We start from the raw sequence: 23,042 nt of genomic DNA, 5'->3' as shown, positions 1-23,042 counted from the left end.
TTTTTTCTGATTTTGGGAAACCCTTATAGATTTAAACACTTGAGACCTTGAGACTTTGTGGTGTTTTTTTTTTGTTTGTTTGTTTGTTTGGTTGGTTTGTATTGTTAAGAACTTGAGGTTGACATAATGTGACAGTAACTGTTAGAATTTAATCCAAATAGAAAGCTATGAACAGTTTACTTTAATGGAGTTGAAAGACACTAAAATATTCTAAAATATTCAAATGAAGGTTTATTCACATACAGTGCACACATGTAATTTAAGTATTAAATATTTATGTTCCTGCTTTGTGACTTCGTCATCTCAGTGTTACTCTGGTTTCCACTAACCCACATTTCCACTATCATCCCTTTTTGTTACAGTTTCAAAAGGCTTCTATTGTTCTTTGTAAGCATTATTCGTTGTTAGAAAGATCCATGGAACAGTGTTATCTTGGGCCACTTAAGAGAATGTCTTATGAATTACCACGGACCACTTGAGATCTGGACCAAGGACAACTCCAAATGAGTGTGGAGTAGCACACATCAGTATTATCAACATTGTCCTGCCAGCTGCTCCTAATTCTTTAGCTGGAAGGACTTCTGGACTGACTTATTCACATTGTAGACACAAGGAAAAATCAGAGCCACCAAAACGATCTCTCTAAAACCAGTTAGGCTAGCACTTTCTAATACTACGAAGATACCTAAAAAGAGAGCTTTGTATCCAAATTTTATAGAAATACAGATTTATTAAATTCGGCATAGAGAAGATTTTTATTTTTGTATGATATTCTGTTTAACAGACACTACTTAGATTAACAGATATTTCTATTTTAATTTTATATGCTTTTGCAGCTTAGTATTTGATTTATTGAAGATTCTGGATAGAAAAATATGCAAAGCATAATTAAAATTGTGTATCTTTTTCAATTATTATTTTACTGTAAATAATATTCTATCAAGGACAGCCAAGAAAGACAAAAATTGAGAGTAAAGCTTAAACTTGGGTGGATCACAAGGGTGTATGTTTCTATAACATATCCAAAATTCTGTCTGTATTTTGGAAAAAAAAAATTAATGAGATCACACTAAATTTTGCTATTAGCTCCAAATATCAGTTCACCAGTTGTGTTATATCAGTTATACTCTAGACTACAAGTAATATATTTATATTTATTAAAATATACTTGGGTTTGAATTGTAAAACTATTCCAGTTAGAATTCCTTCTGTGTCTATGATCCCAATCAGAGTTTATCACAAACAAGAAGAAAATGCATTTTTATAACAGAATGTAAAGAGCCTCAAAATAAGCCATTTTTCAGTAGGTGCTGCAAATGGAAGAAAGCTTAAAAAGAGACAGTAGGCAAGAGAAAATAAGAAAAGAATATTGTTTTCAACTCAGTAGCTTCATTAAGACTGTGATTTTCTCATTCAGATTTTCACCTGGATGCCTAGATTAATGATAAGAGAAGGTATGACTGCCATTTTTTTCCCTATTGAAAAAAAATATATATTTGCAAAAATCTGTATTTTCATTATGAATGCTGACATGTTTAAACACACTGCAGTAAAACATTAAGTTTCTTCCTGATTCTCAGCTGAAAGGAAATTATTCTGAATAGATAATTAGTTTAGGAACCCATCATTTCTGAACATCTCACAGTTTCATAGGAGTGTTTTCCTTTTAGGAAACTTAGCTTTTCTCCTCCCAGTAAGCCCTACTCTCTGCTTTTATCTTCTGTTGCCTTACAGACTGACCCAAGTTTTCAATTTATCAATTTTTTTTTACTGTTCAGTCCTTCAAGTGTTGTTGAAACATTTGGCTTGGCTTCCAGTACATGACATAAAACGGATGGACTTCATTGCTTAGAACAGCTGACTTCTCCGCTTTTCCAATTGAGCTTTTCCAAAACCACATTCTTTTCCTCTTTTTTTGTTTTGTTTTGTTTTGTTTGTTTATGACTTAAGAAGAGTAAAAAGCAAGAAAAAATGATGTAATTAGATGGTTACCTAGGAATTCCTATAAATTAGAAGTTGAAACATGTTTTGCACTTTTAGGATAACCACATAAACATAAGAAAATATCAAAGACTTTTGGTGTCAGATGAATTAAGGTCAGAAACTACATCATTTACATATTTCTCAGTTCAGTGTGATGCTTCTGCCTTACACCAGAGCTGTCTGACTTGCAGATCCTGCTGCATTTTCCATACTATAATTGGTAATTTTAAGTTCTATGTACTGCCACACTCAGTTTATCATAAGGAAAAAAAAAGTCAGCATTTAATGGAAGAGACTGGAGTATTTCTGTTTTGAAGAAAATATGTGATTCCCTAGGAATGCATTACCCTTTGTGGTCAGAATGGAAGCTTCAGCCAGACAGCTGTCCTTGCTTCCAAGCACACCTGAAATGGTCATATTCAAAAGTAGACAATTTACCACTTAAGAAACTGGCAATGTTTTCTTTGAAGTGTGAACTCTCTCATTTTCTGTGAGTGCTGAGATTTTTGCAGTAGATCTGGTGTTGGTCAAACATAATTACTGACCAAGCAAAAGCTGTGGAAGTGTGACAAAAAGCTGTGGAAGGTAGACAACTGATTTTGGTGGCTGCTAGCACTTCTGTAGCAGTTTATAACAAGGGCTTAGGTGCATGATGGAGTCTGGAAAGAGGAGGAAGGAAAAAGTGCCTTCAGATGAAGACACAAGGACACTGAAAACTGGTTTTGCTTACCATCCAGCAACTGCAGTTTGAGTTGTATTCATAGTCTGACTTAGAGGGCATATTCCATCAATACATAAGTAGCTCAAGCTGGAAGTGCTTCGTATTTTTATCTATCTATCTATCTATCTATCTATCTATCTATCTATCTATCTATCTATTTATTTTTGCTTCATCTGCATATGTTATAACCAAATCAGTAGATGGCCTCCCATTCTCCATCTGCAGACATTCATATCCCGCTTAAGTAGTGTTGCTTTCTTCCATTTTAGGTTTCTTCACTAGCTAAACAACTTCAGCTAGTGTTAATAGGAACTTATCTTATCCTGCTTGGGAGTGACGACAGATATTCTTTGGCTATGCTGTTGTTTGTTCTGCTGTGTCACTGCTTTTGCAGTTTCAACAGAAATTTGTACCAAGTATGTGAAAGCTAAGCCACTAAAAAGCAGAGTACTGACTGGAAATGCAGCAAATTAAATGAATAAATAAATAGTGAAGTAGAGTTCATGCAGACAAACCATAAAGTAAGAACAATTTTTTCCTGACCAACTTCTGAAGATTCACTCGCTCTAACATAGGATATATGTATATAGCTACACATGTTGTGCTTTAGCCAAATATAATATACACAGATATAGGAGTATATATACACACAAAGACATACACATACATTAATGACCAAGTGTATAGGGCAGTTGATGGGAAGCATATGTCTCCTGTTTATGGTTGCTCAGTTTCTGGCAGCTTGCCTGAAGGACTCTCTGACCTCCCAGCAAGCCAGGAACCCTGGAGAAAAGAGGCTAAAAATCTCAATCACATTTTAGATTTCTTCATCTTAAAACAGAAATGTTCTTTCCATGGAAAGTTGTGTAAAACTGGCCATTCATCAGGAATTCTTTCTTTCTCTTTCAGAAAAGTAGGATTTTGTAAGAGACTATTATTTTATACCATTGCCTCAAAGTTTGCTGATGAACATGTCCAAACATGTCCAAGCTAGTCCTGGGCAAGGGTTGCAAAATCCTCTGTCTAAGGGACAAGCAGATGGACATGTCCTGGGGCAACAAAAGAGAGATAAGCTGCAGCTCAGTGGCTGCTGAACACTCTTTTCTGTGGTACTCATCTCCGTGGGGAGATAGCCATCTCAGGAGATGCTTGCCTGGCATGCTAGCACGAGATTTGTCATCTATGCAGGAAAAATGGAGGATAAAAGAGGGATCGACCTCTATGAATGTGGGTGCTCTTCCATCGGAAACCTCATGAGCTGATCCCTGCTGCTGCACTCCCTCCTGGGCCTGCTGCCTGAGATATGCTGCTTTCTCCTGGACCTCGCCGCTCCTTCGAGGCGTTCTACCATCTGAACCCTCACAAGCTGATCACTGTTCGCTGCTTCCCGGAGAAGCCTTCTCTTAGGAGAGACCTCTCAAGCTGATCACTGTTTGCTGCTGCCCTTGCTGGGGTTGACCCCACTCTGCTTCTCTGGTGCTGACTGACGCTATTCCTGGGCTGACCCCACACTGCTTCTCCTGTGCTGACCCAGTCTCAAGGCTGCCCATCGCTGCTGCTGTTCTCCCCGCTTCTGCCGCCCCTGCTCTTCTGCCTCGGACCGTAGGAGTCGCTTGCAACCGGACCGCCCCTAGGATCCTGGCTGGTGATTATCCCTGCGTTGTACAAACCCTTGCTTCTTTCCTATCTTTCCTATCGCTCTCCTTCCCTTCCCCATCACCCCTATTGGTAGCATTGTCCACCTTCTTCCTCCCCATCTCCCTGGTCAATATTGGTAATAAACTGGTCGGACCAACATTTGAACTGTTGCTTCTTAATCTCACGCCAGGTATACACATAATCTAAGAACCTCATCTCCCTCCTTCATATTGGAGCGTGACAGGTTTCTGATGCAGACTGAAATTCTGCCTCCTGCAAATTCCTTTTACCTTCATTCAATATTGTGCCCTTGCAAAGTACTCTCAGAAAAAAAAGAGAATGAGAAGACTGAGAAGAATGAGGAGGGGGTGGGCCTCTTCTCCCTGATAAATAATGACAGGACGAGAGGAAATGGCCACAAGTTGCGCCGGGGAAGATTTAGATTAGACGTGAGGAAACATTTTTTCTCTGAAAGAGTGGTCAGGCACTGGAATGGCCTGCCTAGGGAGGTGGTTGAGGCACCATCCCTAGCGCTGTTCAAGAAGCGTTTAGATGAGGTGCTAAGGGATTTGATTTAGTAGTTTAGTGGGTATGGATTGTGATAGGAGGATGGTTGGACTAGATGATCTTGTAGGTCCTTTCCAACCTTATGAACCTATGAACCTGTGAACCTATGAACCTAAGACATGGAACAGGAGAAAAAAATACATAGCAATAGAATTGAGACTATTCAACACTTTTCAAAACAGAGTATCAAAACATGCCAATATAGAGACTATCAAGTATTTCAAAGAATAGGAGATAATTGCACAAGGCTCAATATTTGTCACTCAGCAAATCTTTTAAACATCAAAACTAAAATAGGTGGTAATACTGGAAATATGGGAAATATCTTCAAGATTATGGTTCAGTTGCATGAGGAATAGCTTTATTTATCAAGATGTCCTCATTAGAAACTTGGTTTCCTTCTAGTCAGGGAGAATCAGAGGGAGCATTGTGCTAGAGGAAAACACTAAGAAATATGCACCATAATGATATGGAAATGACAGTATTTCCATGTAAAAAGAGGCAGTGAAAGGATAGATAACTTGGAAAGCTGATGAAAAAGAAGGGCATATAAATACACAAAACAGTAACTAACCCTTTTAACAACATAAGGTCACAAAACCTGTATATATATATATATATATATATATATATATATATATATATATATATATAAAGAAAGCAAAAGATGAAGACAGAATGTAGAAATGTTTACATACCACAGTGAGTTCACCTGTGAAAGTCAATGACCAAAGACAACACTGACACCAAAAACTTATCATTTCAGAAAACACTAATTGTTAGGGATCTACTGGAGACTTGAAAATTTTCTCTCAAGGAATATTATACTGTAACCAGCAAGTTTCTTGCTGTTCTTTCTCAAACATTTGCTGCTGGCTGCTGACACAGACCAGGAGACTGGATTAGCTGTCATGGACCACCTCTGCAATGAAATATAGCTGCCCTCACAGATAAGCACACTGGACTGGTGTGAAAGCCAGAATCTTCTACACGAGCAAGAGTAATGATTATCTTCTGGTGTTTTTTTGTTGTCTTTTTTGAAAATCATTTTTTATATACCATTTATTTCTTTATTTTTTTTAACTCATAGAATTAAAGGCACATTAAGAAAGGCATGTTAGAGCCTTAAATTGTCTTATGCCATATTGCATAAGTTCTCTATTAAGGCTCACACACTGTTTTCATAAAGATGACCAGAACATTAAGTGATATGCAGCAATTAGTGGTTTCTGGGGCTAAGAAATTATTTTTCCTAATTCCAACAAGAAATACCAGATTTTAAATTTCCTTTGCAATAAAAAATAATGTATTCAGATCCACAGTGGATGTAAACATACCCTATAGTGGCATAACATTCACATTTATAGATTACTTGTATAATAGTTTTCTTCTTCTATAATGCAGTTTCTAGAAATTGCTTATAACATTTTGACATGGTACATGCTGAAATAGCGTCAGCTTGTTCCTGATGTGTTGGGTATCAGATTGGATGATCTAATTATAGTGCTTCTAGAATTTGTTATACATAAGGGAATTGCAAGTCAGTCTTGACATTAACATAAATATCCATGGACATCTAAAATTTGTAAATTGAACGGACTGTTTCCTGGTGTTACTGGCAACTGAAATCTTTTTCTTCATTCCAAGGAAATCAAGTGTCTGTTCCCAGTTTAATCTGGAACATCAACTTCATACAGTGATTGTTTTAGTAATGAATAGCAAAGTCAAGACAGTTATTTACTGTAAACCATAGCAACCTAGGTTAGCATAATTTTCTTCACTCTGTATTTCTTGATGGTTCTTCGTATGGGTTCTAGCTTACCATTAGTCTTGGCTACTAAAATTTACATTAAAAAAAAAGAATTAAAAAAAAAGCTTAATGATGAAAATTCTATGTATGCATACTTCAGTTCTCTGTTCATTCAACATTAGCTCATCTTCTACTATGTTCCATGATAGTAGAAACAACAAAAAGACCCACAAAATAAGCATCTAGTATTGCTAGTTCAAAGAAGAAATGGGAAATACTGACAGAGTAAACTTGTCAATCTGCTTATCTTTGTGAGGATGAAACAAGCCTGAGAATTATAAGCATAAGCTGAAGCTTTAGAAGATACTGCTTCAGTTTCTTTCTGCTGTTGAGGACCCATGGACTAGAACTTGATTTGCTGAGCTTTAGGAACTGGTATTGAGACATTTTATATTTAGTCATTGTAATAGATGGTAGTGCAGTTTTGCCAAGGACATAAGTTCACAGCAACACCAAGAGTCAAGTATGATTCACTTACACCTATCTTCCTATTCTTACTTAACGTGACTAGCAATAAGCCTCACTATTTTTTACTTTTTCCAGTGATTCCAAGTTAACATAATTAAATGCTTGAATTGCTTATGATGACATTTTGGCATATAGGTTTATAGAAAATAAATCTGAATTAGACTCAAAATATCATTTTAAGTGATGTTACATTCTATGAATTACATAACTTCTGAACTGAAAATGAAACAATTGCCTGAGTCATCATGTTAGCTAGGAAACTCCACACTTTTGCATTCAAAAATTTCATTTCTCAGACACTGCTGAATGACTAGTCATAAAGAAGCAAACTAGCTCCTAACAAACTTTAATCCATACTAAATAAAAAATTAAACTTTAATCTGATTTCTATTCCAATTTATTGCAAGGTTTATAATAAGTTAGAATATTACACTGTGCTAACTACGAAGGCTTTGGCAACATTAAGAAATCCCCTTAGAGAAGGAATTCTTGAAAACAGTTGTTTGAGAGAGAGATTCCATTTACAGCTTAGCTCCTGAGAGTTTAGTGGCTTGGAGTACAATTATCTGGCTGGATGGAATCTGCCTCCTTACGTATGAATGCCCTGAGCAGCTGGCTGCAGAAATGATGTTGGCAGTGGCTTCAGCCACATGACCATTCCATGGTCCAGGGAGATATGACAGATGGCAGCCAAAGAAGAAAAATGGAGAACAGAGGAAGGAACGAAAAAAAGAAACACGTATACAACAACAAAAAACTTTTTTTTTTTTTTTTGTATAAAGAAATAAACATAATTACTGCATCTCTGGAAGTGCCTCTTCACAGCTATTCAAATTAAGTTATAGTTCTGTATACAGTAATTTAAGGAACTGATTAGGTCACTGATTTAATGCATACTTTTGTCAGTAACTACTCAAGCAGATTTTACTCAGATTTCCACTCAGTTATTTGCAAATCCTTTGTGGTGATAGAAGATTTAATGTCCAGCCAGATACGTAGGGCAAATCCTGCTCCTTATGCTGAGTCTTGTAAATTATCCTGAGGACTTGTCATTAAGTCTATGGGGGGGTCTGTTTATCCATTTATAAGTGTCATATAACATCCTCTTATTCATATGTCCTGATATATCTGTAGAAAACTGTGGTTAGGTGTTATAGTTCCTTGTCATTCATGCATTATAGGCCTTAGAGGCTGTGAAAAAAGCCTCTGCCAATGTCCTTACTTCAGAGGTCTCAGAAAGCTCTAAATCGTAACTGTTCTACTATCAGGACATAGTTTTTACAGCCACCTCCAGTGGTATAATTCTGAGCAAAGTTAAATGTTAGAGAAAACACAATTTGTGTCTGAATTTAAGGATATGAAGATAGCAGTTTTAAGGGTTTCAAGGATTAAACAAACAAAAATGTGAGCTTGTCTGTGAGGTCTGGAAATGCCATGAAGATTTACAAATATTTTGTTTATATTGGGGTAGGAGAATGTTCATTTGCCAGAGATGGGCACACATCAACAAAAACAAACAAGTCTTCTTTTTCTCCAACCTATAAAAATATACTGAAATCATATTAAGGTTTGATAGTCTCCTGTGGTTTTTTAACTACAAAGTAAATGGCCCTGGCCTAGGCTTTACATGTTTTAATGCTGTAAACACTGTACTTCTGCTGGAAAGTGATTAAAAAAAACACCTCTATAAGGTTTTGTTTTGTTTTGTTTTGTTTTTTGGTCTGCTTTCACAGGGCAGTTACTGAGGCTTCAGCTTCATTGCATTCCAGCCTTTCTAGAAAAAGTGTTCCATATGAAGATACTTTTTTTTTTCCTCTGTATAGACTTCCATTAGTCTAGTTGTTCCACCATCCTTTCAAACACATATGCAAACCCCTGTACTTGCTGCTCAGCAAATAAACTCAAATCAGTATTTGAAGAGAAGGAGGTATTGATGTATCACAGAATCTTTCAAAAAGGAAACACGGAAGTGGAAAATACAATGATTCATTTGATCAATAGTTTCTAAGTATATTGAAGAAGAAACACTACCTTTTTGCCCAAAATGTAACAAAAAAAATTGTAAAATCACAAGCAACTTCACAATTTAAACTAAGATTATAAAATAGAACAGCATGGTTAACTAAACAATTTTAGTTATGGAAAGCCTGGACAGTACTATCAGGTATTCTGTTCTAGAAACCAAAGCTCCTTGACATCAGATAGTTCAGTGACGTGAGCAGAACTGCCAGTTGACATAAACAAGATTATTAAATTACATAGGGACTGTGCACTGTAAAATTCTGTAGTAGATTTCTAAATATAGCCTACAGTGTGAATGAAGCTATGGCAGGGACATAAATATATATATCTTAAATTTTTTTAAAATCCTCTTCTCTGTAAAAACTTATGTTTATATTAACTAATAAAAATAAATAGTTGGCACTGAATAACAAAACTGTGCCTCAGCTTTTAAAAATCACCATCAACTTCACACTAATTCTTTAGAGCCCCTGGAAAACAAACATGTATCACGATTGTTATGGTAAAACAAAAATCATTCACATCTGTGAAGTTCAAGTAAGACTTTATTTTTATTAAAGTCTTTTAAGGCTACACTTGTTAGATTGAAACATAAATAGACTAAGTACTCTATTTATGCAAGTTAATCATTAAAAAAAAAGGATATCTTATGTTAACATGCTACCTGATGTAGTTTTTTTAGTTCTGAAACACTGATATAAGATTCTAAGATATTACTAGGATTTTTAAATTAAAAAAAAAAAGTTAAAAATACTGTTCTCAGAGAATTTTAATCAAATTATATGATCCAGTTTTGAACTGAAACAAAATCATAACATGTAAAATGTATTTGTTCTCTATTCAAGTTTGTTATTTTTACTTTTTAATTTTTTTTTTAATTTTGTTATAAAAACAGCTCCCTCTGTATAAACTATCTAGTTTAGGCAAAGAAAACACTGAGATGCTGGACTGTATCTAGCCAATTTATTTACACTGACAGTGTTTGCCACTGATAAACTTACTTAAATCAATTAGCCTCTTCAGCATTTGGTATTCTACATATGTGCAAATAAATGTCTAAATGAATAGAGAACATTAGTCTTAACAAGTTCTACAATGTGTTATATACAAGTGGGAGGACCTTTCAAAAATTTTAAAATTTAAACTTTATTTTACATCTTTTATAGATAAAAGCAAAGAAAATGGAAAACAAGTATTGATTCATTTGCAGAAAGCAGTATAATGCAGAAAAACAGATTTTGCTATTTCATTTTTAAATATTAGCTAAGGTAAAAACGGAATCTGCGTATTTTTATCATGATTATACTTGTTACATGTTGAACGCAAAAATATTTAACAAAAACGGTTTTCTGGCTACACAGATTAGTAAAAAATACTTTTAGCATTAAAGATAAACTAATTCTGCCATAGTTAGGATTCATTTTTTAAACCAGATAAATTATCTTACAGTAAGTACTTACAGTGTCTAGAATGAGTACTGTCACAAGAACACTGCACCTTTTCTCAGATTTGGAGTGCAAATAAGGGATTCAAAATTACTATATGCTTGAATACTTCAGTTCCATAAACTTCCATGTCATTTATTCATACTGTTTCACAATAACACGGAAATGCTATTTTTGTACTATAAATATTGAACCCCAGGAATTAGCAGGAGGCAAAACTATTATACAAGATATTTCCAGCTTTTATATACCAAAATCCTGTAAATAATAATAAAAACAAAAACAGTTGCCATTATTATCTATGTCAATTACATCATAAGCCATTACAAGAGATACCTGTAGGACTTCAAAAAGCGAAATCTCATCTTATTTCTTGGAGATGGACGAGGAATATAGGCTCCGAAAGGATCCCACAGAAAGGCCATCAGCAAAGATAAAATTCTAAAATTGTCTAAGAAATCTATTAATCAGCAGGAAAGCAGGACAGTTGTACTGGATGTGCCCTGAGCTAGTCATGAAGCACTTGTAACTGTGTAAGGGAACGTCCTTTTCCTATGGTATGCTTTGGCAGAGATGTGGCTGGCTGAGAGCACAGACAAGAAGGGATAACTGGGATTTCCTGCTGCATGAGACTTGCCCTTTGCGCAAACGTTTCCTATATTCAGTCCTCTTATCTCATTATTCAAGTGGGTACTCTTATGGTAAATCCTTGACTGGTTATATCAGGCACTAAAGAGCACAGAACTGTAGAACTAAGGCAAACAAGAAACAGTCAGTAGTCTTGATTATTCACTGCAGCCCTGAAAAAGGCATTCAGACTCTTCACAATCTGTTGAAAATGTTTTGTTTTGTTTTGTTTTTTGCAGAACATATTTGAACAGGTTGGCACCAAACAGCTAAAAAGAATATATATGCATTAAAAAGAATCTCCAAAACAATAAATTAAATAAGAATCCCAAAACACAATCCACAGTTAAAATTTCCTCTGTTCTCCAATGTCCTTCTCTTCAGAATTGTGAAGAGCCAGTAACCAGGAAATAAAACTGATACTGAAAATATCCTCAAACCCCTAAATTGCTCTTTTTTTAATTCTTTACTCTCTTCAAGTGTGTCCTCCTTCCTCACAGTTTCTAAAGAGAATCAGTTTATATCACTAAGCAGCTTTCTGAAAGGGCTTAATCATCTATAAGAGCTCAGCTACTCTAAGAAAATAAGTCTCAGACTGGTAATTTTCAGGCCTCTTGGCACCTCTTCTCAAAGACACCATTCCCCATACTGAGTAACTGCCAGTGATGGCTGAACTCAGGTTGCTGCTAGCTAGGGTCACTCTGAATTCCCAACAGAGTTCATAAGTTCAGATTTGTTATCTATTTGTTTGCTTTACTGTTTTCATTTAGTTCAAGCTTAAACTCATTTCAGCCTAGTGGTAGTATGTGAATAAGAACCTACAGTTCAATTCTAACATCAAGTTATGTGATGTCAGCAAGGCCAGCAGCATTATCTAGCCTCCCTTCTCATAGAGAAGGTTGAACCGGATGTTCTTCCAGGTCTCCTACCAATCCCCATAAGAAAAGTCATGAAGAAGAAATTGAGTATTCATACACAACATAAAAAATGATAATTTAGATATATTCAGGGCTCAACCAGCAAAGGTTGGAGAGACAGAATAATAAACTCTCAGGGAAAAGTCTATTCACTATTTTTCTGATGTTACACAAATACACTACAGGGCCAATAGACAATACATTTGTTTACAGAATTAAATCAGCTTTGAACATATAAGATTCATAAGTAAAATCAGTTTCTGAGCAAAAAAAGCCCAAATTTCTTCAATCAATTTAATTAATATCCTATACAATTAAATATGGTAATATAGTGTCTAATATCCACAGGAATTCGACTTTGATTATTCAAGCAATGGTTTATGTGGTGTTCTTTGGGTAACTACAGACTTCTTCACAGTTAGGATAGCATTTAAGATTCAAATAATTAATACAGTCAATTAAAGCACAAGCGAATTATAATAATGGATACAAGTCCAGACAAAATCTAACATTTTATTCTGTGGCAAATAAAACCAAAGTGGACTGCACTTTTGTATTTACAGCCTAAATAATTGAATATTGCCACACGTATTTCCTTTTCATATACTATTTCTAAAAAAGACTTTAAACAATCTTTCTTTTTTTCTTTTTTTCTTCTTCCTTTTTTTTTCTTAAGAAAACATAACCAAGTGTGCTTATTATTAGCTATCTTTCCTCCCTCCCCTTATATGCCCTTCCTTCATTATTTCAGCAAACCTGCTAACGCAACCAACCACAATAAGGTCACAGAAATAAGCTTCTTACAACAAGATTACTACAGACTAAATTTATACCTTGATATCAAAAACACTTATGGTCACTACATTTTTGCATGCAGTAGATCACTTTACTGAGACAAATCACAGCATTTATGGAAATTCAAGGAAATGAAATAACTCTGTAACACACCATAACTTTAATAGAGAAGTGACTTGGCTCTTTCTGTCCCTTCCTTCCCTCCCTTTCCTTCCTTTTCTTCCTTTCCTTTCCTTCCTTCCCTTCCTTCCTTCTTTCCTTCATTCAGAAAATTTATCACAAAATATCTGAATTTTATCTTACAGTAACTTTAAAGCCAGTTATTTTTCCCACTGCTAGCCTTATTGATGATAAAGTTATCTGAAGTAATATGCATATACAAATATTTTCTCTATTTTGTCCTGAATTATTTGTGGCCTCTTAAATATCCAGTGCATAGAAATTACTGTTAAAGAATGGTAGCTATATTTTAAAACAAGAGAAAATTTGGTGTTCTGATTATTTCTAGTAATGCTATGCACTGCAGCTGAAAGTTCCTTCTTGGAGAGCAAAAAAATTATGTCTATGTAAATCACATTGAGAGATAAATGTAAGATAAAAAATGTGAAATTCTTTCCTTCTTGGAAAGTAATAATGCCAGACAGGAAGAAGAAATGCATCAAAAATGTACCAGAATAAATGGAATGGTCATTCATTAAAAATGCACAACACTGTCTGTAATAAGTAATATATAATTAGGAATGGACTATCAGTACAGAAGCCAGGAGAGATCAGAGCTCAGAAGCTGTTCAACTCATAAATGAAAGGAGAGGAGGAGGGGGGGAGGGAAAATGAAGTGGAGGTGGAGGAATAAGAAGGGAAGGGAAGTGACAGAAGGAGAAAGGGGACAGGAAGGGATGGGAAGGGAAGGGAACAAGAAGCAATATAGGTTGTGGTCATTATATTTTTTAAAATTAATGCATAAATCAAAACTCTTAATCTATTCTTTCAAGGTGTGCTGATATACTTCAAGGACAAATGACATCTCAGGAATTACAGAGGAACCTAATTTTAGTCTAAATGAAATTCAAGAGCTTGTGCAAATGATTACTAGGCACCACTGACTCATGTTTGGAGCTAGCTCATTGAAAAGAGATTTCACAAATAAGCAAAGGCTATATTCAGCAAATCAACTAGGAAAGCTTTCGGTATTTCCTTCGGATCTTAAACAATCCCTTAACTCACCAAAGACCTGAGAGAGATTCATGAGTTAGAGTGATTCCTTGCCCTGTATACTTCCAATCATTTATATTTTCATCAGGATTTCTAGAACTATTTGGCAGGATTCACTCTACTTCTAGCTGGCTGCAACAGAAGAACAGTGGCTGCATCAGCCACTTAGATCAGAGTTAATTTGAGAAATCCTCCCTTAGGACAAGGGCAAAAATGGGACAGCTTTGTAAAGGACTGAAATGGTTTACCTAGGATCTAAAAGTATAAAGGGCAGAAAGTAGGTGTATAGCCTGCATTTTGATTTACTGAATATATTATTGATATATGTAAGAAATTCTGTTTGACATGGACAGAATAAAGTGATCTCTGGCAAAGATGGAAATAAAGATCGTATTTCAATGTTCAATCACGGAAAGATAAAATTGATATTGCCAACACAACTTGGAAAATCTGTTAACTGAAATCTGAGTCTAAAGTCTATGAAACTCAGCTTTGCTTGTCTGTGGGAGAGTTAATAAAAACATGTATTAATTCTCCTGATGCTCAGTTTGGAAAGTTAATATATTTTGCAAAGATAGTACAATTTTTTTTTAAATAAATTCTAAAACTTTGTATGGGAATGTGTAATGTAGTGAAGTCTTATTCAACAGAAAGGAGAAAAGGTATTAGTTCAGACCAGGACCAATTTGATAAAGAATTAATTGGTTTTGTTCTCTTCTCCAGCAAAGGTATTTATGTAGGTTCCCATTTATGTATGTATGTATTACTTATGTATGCCTCCCATTTATTTCCACGGAAAATGTAAAAAATATAAAGAGAACAATAACACTATTTAATAGAGAAAATTGTTAGCTGCAAAACACTATTTTTCAACACTGTCACCACCTTTAGCTATGCATGTTTGCCAACAATGAACAAGAGGCCTGCATGCAGTGTTTGTGAAAGTCTGCACAAGCAGAGGTGACCCACTGTTGCCGTCGTCACTGCTGAAACACAGCACCTCACTGTGCTCACATCCACTGTTAGCTCTTCATCCGTGTTCAACAAGCATTGAGGAATTGGTGACATTTTTATTTTTGTATGGAGGAATTTAATGACACACCTTCGCTTCCTCTGCTGCCATGTGTCTCAAGGAAACAAAAGGTAATGGAATATTGGTGAGAAGGTTCAACCTCTACTTCCATACCATCAACATCCACCTCTAATATTGTGGGTCAAAATAATAAAATAGAAGGCAGCACTTTCAGAGCAGCCATGGTATATACATTCTAGAGATCAGTACAGTAGAATGACAGTCAACATGGTAGATTAAAACACTGAAAAAAGGCACAAGTGTTGCTTGCAAGAAAGAAGTGGCCATCAACACTTTTTTCTAAAATACATAAACAATTATTTAAAATGTGAGTTTCCTATGAAATGCTAAGCTTTCTCTGAATAAATTTACTCAAATGAAATGCTTTGCATTCAAAAAAACCACCTCATTTTTGAAGCTACTTATTAAATATCATTTAAATACCTGTATCAGTACTGGTTTTATTTCTCACCAGCTTGTTGAAAAACAAATTATCCAGCTTGAAGTAAAAAGTATTGTCTCATTAAAAACAAACAAAACAGTCTACTTAACATTAATCTAACAAATACTGTGATAATATAAGTTGCATCTTTAAATGAATTACATATTGTAAAAGCAGTAGTTGTTTTTACAGGATTTTTTTTCTTCACATTTGTGATGAATTGAAATGACAAGTTTCTATTTGTATTCATAATACTATCCAGTGACATGGTCTTGGACCATCTGTTCCAGGTCACCCTGACTGAACAGGGGATTGGACCAGATAGTTTCCAGAGGACCTTTTCAGCCTCCCTGATGCTGTAAACCAATGCAGCTTCTTGTAGTTTTTCATGAAATCTATGGGATCTCAGAAGTACTTTGATTTACTTGCAAGTGCTACTCTTCTGGAAACATGCTCTTGTGCCCTCTAGTGTTCAAAATCGTTAAAAAAAAAATCATTCATCAATTACATCTAAATAGTAACACATACGTAACTAGATCATTCAGCTCTGTATTTCCTCGGATCAGAAGAAACAGTAGATCTAAAGAGGGATCGAGGGAATTGTTTGTTAAGTTATCTGATCTTTTAATAGGGCAAAAGAATGTAATGAGACTCCGTGATTATAGTGTAATGGTTGGAAGCACAATGCAGAACTTTACTGAAATAGTTCTTTGTAAACAGAGTATCTTTTGTGTATTTTTCATGAGAAACTTTACATGAAATACTCTGCAAGATCCTTATTCAGGTGGTGCACAATGAATTGAAGATGAAGTATATAAATGAGACATCACAAATATTTTATTTGATAAATATTAGGAGAAAAAGTATAAATATCTTCACAGGCATCGTAAGTATACCTCAGCAGGGCTAAGCACTACATGCTTATTCTCTAACAACAGTCTTGTCTTTATTATTTATAAGTCACTTTAACTTGTCAGGTGTTAACTGGGAATACCATACAGCTGATTTGAACATGTCCAGCAAATTCCTAACACAAGCTGAAAGCAACTTCTTAGTAGAGGTACTAGGGAAGATATCAAGGAAAGAGCCCTCTTAGGTTTTTTGGATCTTGAAAGTGAATTGGAAAATCACAGAATCATACAATGGCCTGGATTGAAAAGGACTTCAAAGATCATCTTGTTTCAACCTCCTTACTGAGGGCAGGGTCATCAACCACTAGACCAGGATGCCCAGAGCCACATCCATCCTTGCCTTGAATGCCTCCATGGATGGCGCATCTACAACCTCTCTGGGCAATCAGTTCCAGTGCATCACCACCCTCTGAGTGAAAAACTTCTTCCTAACATTTAAACTAAATCTCATGTCTTAGTTTAAAACCATTCTCCCTTGTCCTATCACTACCAACTGGTGTAAACAGTCATTCCCCCTCCTGTCTATATAATTCCTTCAAGTACTGGAAGGCCACAATGAGGTCACCCTGGAGCCTTGTCTTCTCCAAGCTAAACAAGCCCAGTTCCCTCAAGCTTTCCTCACAGGAGTGCTACTCTAGCCCTCTGATCATCTCAGTGGCCCACCTCTGGATCTATTCTAAGAGCTCAGCCTTTCTTGTGCTGGAGGCCCCAGGCCTGGATGCATTATTCCAGATACGGCCTCACAAGAGCTGAGTAGAGGTGGGACATTCACCTCCTTCTCCCTGCTGGCCACCCCTTTTTTAATGCAGCCCATGACATAGTTGGCCTTCCAAGCTGCAAATATACACTGTTGGCTCAAGTCCAGCTTTGCATCCACAAGGACCCGCAAGTCCTTCTCCACAGGGCTGCTCTCCAGGAGTTCTTCCCTCAGTCTGTATAAATACCTGGGATTGCCCCAGCCTAGGCACAACACCTTGCACAGCCTTGTTGAAGCTCATTAGGTTAACATGGGCCCACTTTGCCAGCCTGTCCAGGACCCTCTGGCTGGCTTTTCCTCCCCTTAGGGAGGCCACAGTAATCAGAAAACATTCAAGTTCAAAGACCTTGGTGATAGGAGATAAAAAGCCAACACAACTTCAACACTGGATATGGGGAGAGCAAACTTCAGGATGTTCAGTGTCAGTTAGTAAGGGCTGCTGGTATTCTGCTTTTGAAGGCACTGGAGTCCATTAGTGTTGGGCAGCCTTTAAGTACAACCTTGTAAAGCACTGGAGAAGGCAACTCCAAAAAATGTCAGCAAATGGGGCAGAAGGCCAGCTTGCCTGAGCAGGGATTTTCTTTGAGAGCTTGGAAATGAGGTAAGAGGACATGGAAGGACAACAGAAATGATGTTAGCCATTATAGGGAGAAAAATTGTGTGTTCAAAGCTCAGTTAAACTTTAAGATGGCCGGTACTAATAAGGACAACTTAAAAAGGCCTTTATGTTAACAGAAAAAGTACCAGAGTCTTTTACTTGATGGGGTTTGTACCCTTGTGAATAAGGTCATGGTTAAATAAGAGATGTTTAATGTGTTCTTTGCCTCTGAATCCTTTGGATCCTGTTCAGCCTACCGGGAAGCTGGAAAATGTTGTCCCAGATTCAAGAAGGGCAAGAAAGAAGACTGTAGAAATTACAGGTCTGTCAGACTCACTTCAGAGCTTGCTAAAAAATTATGGAGAGGATAATTCTCAGAGTTACTGAAAAACTGAAAACTGGTTAAGTAGCTAAAGTATTTAATAGAGCTTTTGTTCGCTCTTATGGAAAGGTTTGAAATTTTGCAATACTAGTGAGTGTTACACAGAAAAAATGCAATCTGACAGGAAGTCCTGATTTATTTTTTTTTTCTGATTTTAAGGAACATTTAGTATAATTTTTTCATATTCTAAACTTCCTTTTTTTATTCCTTTCATAGCAAATCAATTTTTCTCTGGAAATTGTAACCAGAAACACAATATATTTGAGAAAAGCATCTGTATGTCTCCAAGTCTTTACTCTTACCAAGAATGTTAAGACTATTTAGAACTGAGGCTAAAATTTTCAAAGCACAAAAAACTTTAAGAAAAACTTTGCATTTGTATAAGAAAACAAATGAAGCACTCAGGTTTTGAAGGAAGTAAGTTCTCTTACACAAAATGTTTATAGCCCATTTCATTTCAAAAATGCCTTATAAACCTGAAGTCATTGAACACTATGGCATGCTTGTTCTTCCTCTGAACCTGCAGGCAGGCATCACAACAGAAGGCTAAAAGGTTAAACTAGCTGAAGTACATTTATTGTACTCTAACAGCACACAGACCATCCACGCAGATTTGATAACAATAATATACTCCTCCTTTCTTCCTTTGAAACAATTTATTCAGCTAACCATCACCAGGTGTGTCTGTATGGCAAGTGAAAAGAAAAAAGAAAGAAAGTAAAAAGAAGAAAAAAGCAAGTAAAAGGAAAAGATAAAAAAGGACTTCCTCACACATAAATTATTTCAAAGAAGAGATGTCAAGTAATTTGAAATAACAGCTCATACAATAACCTTGCGACTAGTCTGATAGAGAAAAAAAATTGTTGAAACTGATCAACTGAATTGTTATAAATAAAAAGTTTCAGAAAGAGGGTATGAAACTGAGATAGTGAAAACTTCTCTTCCTTCGAAACTCATAGAATTGAACATACCACTCAGCTAATTTTTGTATTCCCAACAAATTTTCAACATTGTTCTTTTGATTACCATAAATAGGAACAAAAGCAAGATATTCACCATCTTTATTTTTTTTCAATTATTATGATTATTATTTTCAATTAATGGAAAAAATCTTTTTCACTACCATTGGCATAATTGGATCAGGAAGAGTCTATGTTTTATACTTGCAAAGTTTTCAGCCAAAAATTATTCTTCCCTTATAAAAATACAGTCCTGATGAAAATCTGTACAAAAAAATCTGAGTTCTTCCTCTGGATTTATGTGAAATATTTTCTTCCACTTCGAAGAAGCCCCATAAAGATCAAGTCCGTGTTTTTTTCCTTTTTCTGTATTATCTTGTGAGTATGTATTTAGTAGTAAAGGAAATCTTGAGCACTGTACAGAAGTTTGCCCTATTAAAAACAAGATTTTGGAACAGAACTACTAGCATTTTTTAAAACACGAGTAAAAGTAAAATAGACATCTAAAAGTTCCCAATGGCGATCTTAAATGTGGGTTTCATAACAGAATTTCTTTCTGTTCTATGTGAAAGGCATAAATCATTGATTCTGTTCTTTGACATTCTTAAATTATGTAGCAGTTGTGATTCTCTATTGTATTGCAAGGTTATATTTGAATAAAATATTGAGTACTATGCTAATTTGTAGCATTAGTTGCCAGAACACTAAGTCATTTTTATCAGCTTCACAATTTTAGAGAAGAGACAATCTGTAGCTGAATGAATAAAGATATTTTGGAAATTACTTCAGTGATATTTCTGTAAATCAGTAACAGTAACAGATGAAGCTGAATCATCAGTCAATCAGGGTTGAAATCAGGAAGCGCAGCTGTGGAGTGCATTGATTTAATTTTTCTTACGCTGTTAAGAAAGCTTCAAGACGTTTTCACTCCTTATGATCAGATTTTGATTTTGCAGAGATTATTTTGTATTGTTTAATAATTTAATCCACTTTGTAGTAAAATACTGAGTTCAGGTGGTTGTACTCTTCTAGTTGTTTTTTGGCAACTTGTCTCCGCATTAGAAGCCTAGATACACTACATATTTTCAGCTTTAAACTTTTCTGATGAAATGGTTTTAACAATCTGCTTAATTGTGGAGTCTCCTCTGGAGATACTGAAGATCCACCCAGACAAATCCTACCTGTGCAACCTGGCCTAGGGAGCCTGTTTTGTCAGTGGGGTTGGACTTGATAATCTCTAGAGGTCCCTTCCAACCACTACAATTCTATGATTCTGTGATTCTGAAATGCATCTGCTCTAAAGCACATAAATGAACAAAGAGCAATTTTCATAAAATACAAGTTTTCTATCATTCATGGAGCAGACTTTTTAAAATTCAGACATATTCTGGGGGAAATCTCGAGCGTAATGAATTTTAACTGGATTTAGAATGTAAGTGTCTTGGATGATCTTGTCTGCCTGACATCCTTCCCAGTAAAGCTGAACTATCTCCAGCCTTTGGGAAAAAAAAAGGAGAGAGAGAGAGAGAGAGAGAGAGAATGCATGAGAGAGAAAGAAATATATGCAGCTGAGTATATGAAAAAGAAAAAAAAAAATAATGAAATTTGATCTCAAAATTTTTGCATGGATTACAAGTCATAGACATTGATAACAAGACTAATGCTTTACAACAATTTTTAGAGCTGAAGAGGAAATTAAATACTCCTAATTGGCTGTGTTGTATGGCATTCACCTGCCATATACTGGTACAAATGATTTTAAGCCTGCTATTCTAACTGTTGCATTATAGTTGTAAAAGCAAAAGTTTTCTATTGAGATAGAATAATATAGTTGTGCTTTTTTTAACAGAATTGCTGTAATTGATTATTACTTTGCATTGAACAATTTAAATGTCCTTGAAGACCCACACTCCAAAACATCCAATTAAAAACAATTAAATTAGGATAAGATAAAAATAATCATATTTTTTTCCAATATTAAACCCAGTTAAAGAAATACAGTTTCTCAGACGGCATCATGCAGGATATCCAATGACTCATATCTCTTGTCACACAGTTCAAAATCACAACACATACTCTTAGTTCTCTTACTATACACACCTCCTCTTTATACATATCTTTTATATATCTTTTCTCAAAGTTCAGCAATTTTTTTTGTTATTATCACCAATTATTATTTGAATCACTGCATTACCTAGGGGTCTTAGCAGTGAACTTTGTCTTCAGGTTATTTGCTGTGAAACAAACATTTGAATCACAGTCACACTTTTATATTATTATTATTGTTGTAGTTGTTGTTGTTATTTTCCAGTAGGCAAATCAATAAACATTGATAGCAAAATGGATATCTGATTTTAATAAGGTTTACATTTATGTCTTCATTACTCTTTTTTTTTTTTCTCTCAGTAACATAGCCTTTTATAAAGTACCTTTCTATATACCTAGAAATAAACAGAAAAATCCTTGGGTTTCTGAACTTTCTCAATTTAACTGAACATAGTCCAGTATGATCTTTTTTGCCATATTACAGAAGCATAGAATACAGTGATGGATTTACGAGCCCATGAAGAGATATTAATGGTCCATTCTAATATCACAAACATTTGAGAAAGCACTGTTAACGAGTATCAGAGAGGTTTATTATTTTATTAAAAATATTGAAATGACTACTAAATCTTAATCTTATGTTCAATTTAGAGAACATTATAGTGCTTACTCAGTACAGCACTTCAGCAGATGCATCTCAGAAGTTTCTGTAATACTGAGGGTCATATTTATTATGTACTGCATGCAGTTCTGAACCCTGGACAAAATCTGAGTTGCAGATGTTTAGTGAATCAGCAAAGCACACAGAAATCTCTTTCTCTGAATGACTGTATAAAAAAAAAAACTAAAAAAAAAAAAAAGGAGAAAGCAACATTATATCATTCTCTATGAAGAAAGAAACACATGTGATAGAATGAGTGAGTCCAAAAGAGCTTTTATGCGAGGATAAGGACATCAGTGTCATTTCCTGAAAACAAGGGACTGAAATAGCAAATACTGGAGTTAGAATATATCAATCTTCCTTTTTGCATGTATGCAACTTCTGCAATATAAAAGGGTGATACTGACCCTTACGAAGTCACAAACATGCCCCAAAATGTAAGCATTTGCATCAAATTTCCTGTCTTTTGTTGATTTGTGTCAGTCATAAAGCTGTTTAAATGTACATTTTCATTAATAAATAATAAAAACAACACATAATAATGATGCAGCTGTAATGCTCATCTATTTGCCAACACAGTGATTGGCTCTCACAGTTTCCTTTTTTGAAGGTGTTTAATAGCTGAGATCCAAGAATGTTTTCTAATAGCTATTAAATTTTGCTTTTATTGAAAGGTAATGAGAGATTAAGGAAAATATAAAATATGTTTATGCAAACCACACATCCTATAATTTTTCAGGATTCTCTTAAATTAAAGATCTCAGTTAAAGACTTTTCTAACCTTTGTACTTAATATTGGCAATTTAATTCAAATAATAAATGCCTGACATGAAAAAACAACAAAATTGTAATGGATATGTCAGATGAGTTACAAAACAGGCAAATATTACTAAAAGTAGAAAGGAATAAAGATGCACCTTTACTTGTCGAAGGAGCTACAGCTATACATTTGAGTACTGTATCACACAGAAAATCCTAGCTGGCTTTTTGTGTAATAGCATAGTACATG

At 35.2% G+C, this 23,042-nt stretch overlaps 1 protein-coding gene across 6 annotated transcripts in view; it reads right to left on the bottom strand.

The window, feature by feature from the left end:
• PDE4D (phosphodiesterase 4D) overlaps positions 1 to 23,042 on the bottom strand; it is a 563,993-nt gene that overhangs the window by 155,357 nt on the left and 385,594 nt on the right. The window contains exon 1 of one of the 6 annotated variants that reach the window (XM_065739843.1): positions 10,991 to 11,120. The exons of the other annotated variants lie outside the window; for them this stretch is intronic. Within the exon in view, the coding sequence (XP_065595915.1) occupies positions 10,991 to 11,079 (89 nt within the window). The 5' untranslated portion in view covers positions 11,080 to 11,120. Of the gene's footprint in view, positions 1 to 10,990; positions 11,121 to 23,042 lie in introns of those variants that run through there. 6 annotated transcript variants of the gene reach the window in all.

Source organism: Cyrtonyx montezumae, unplaced genomic scaffold, assembly GCF_038088225.1.
Source record: "Cyrtonyx montezumae isolate F1298 unplaced genomic scaffold, pur_monq_1.0 scaffold_25, whole genome shotgun sequence".
Lineage (NCBI taxonomy): Eukaryota > Metazoa > Chordata > Aves > Galliformes > Odontophoridae > Cyrtonyx > Cyrtonyx montezumae.
This window is presented reverse-complemented; position numbering and strand designations above follow the sequence as displayed.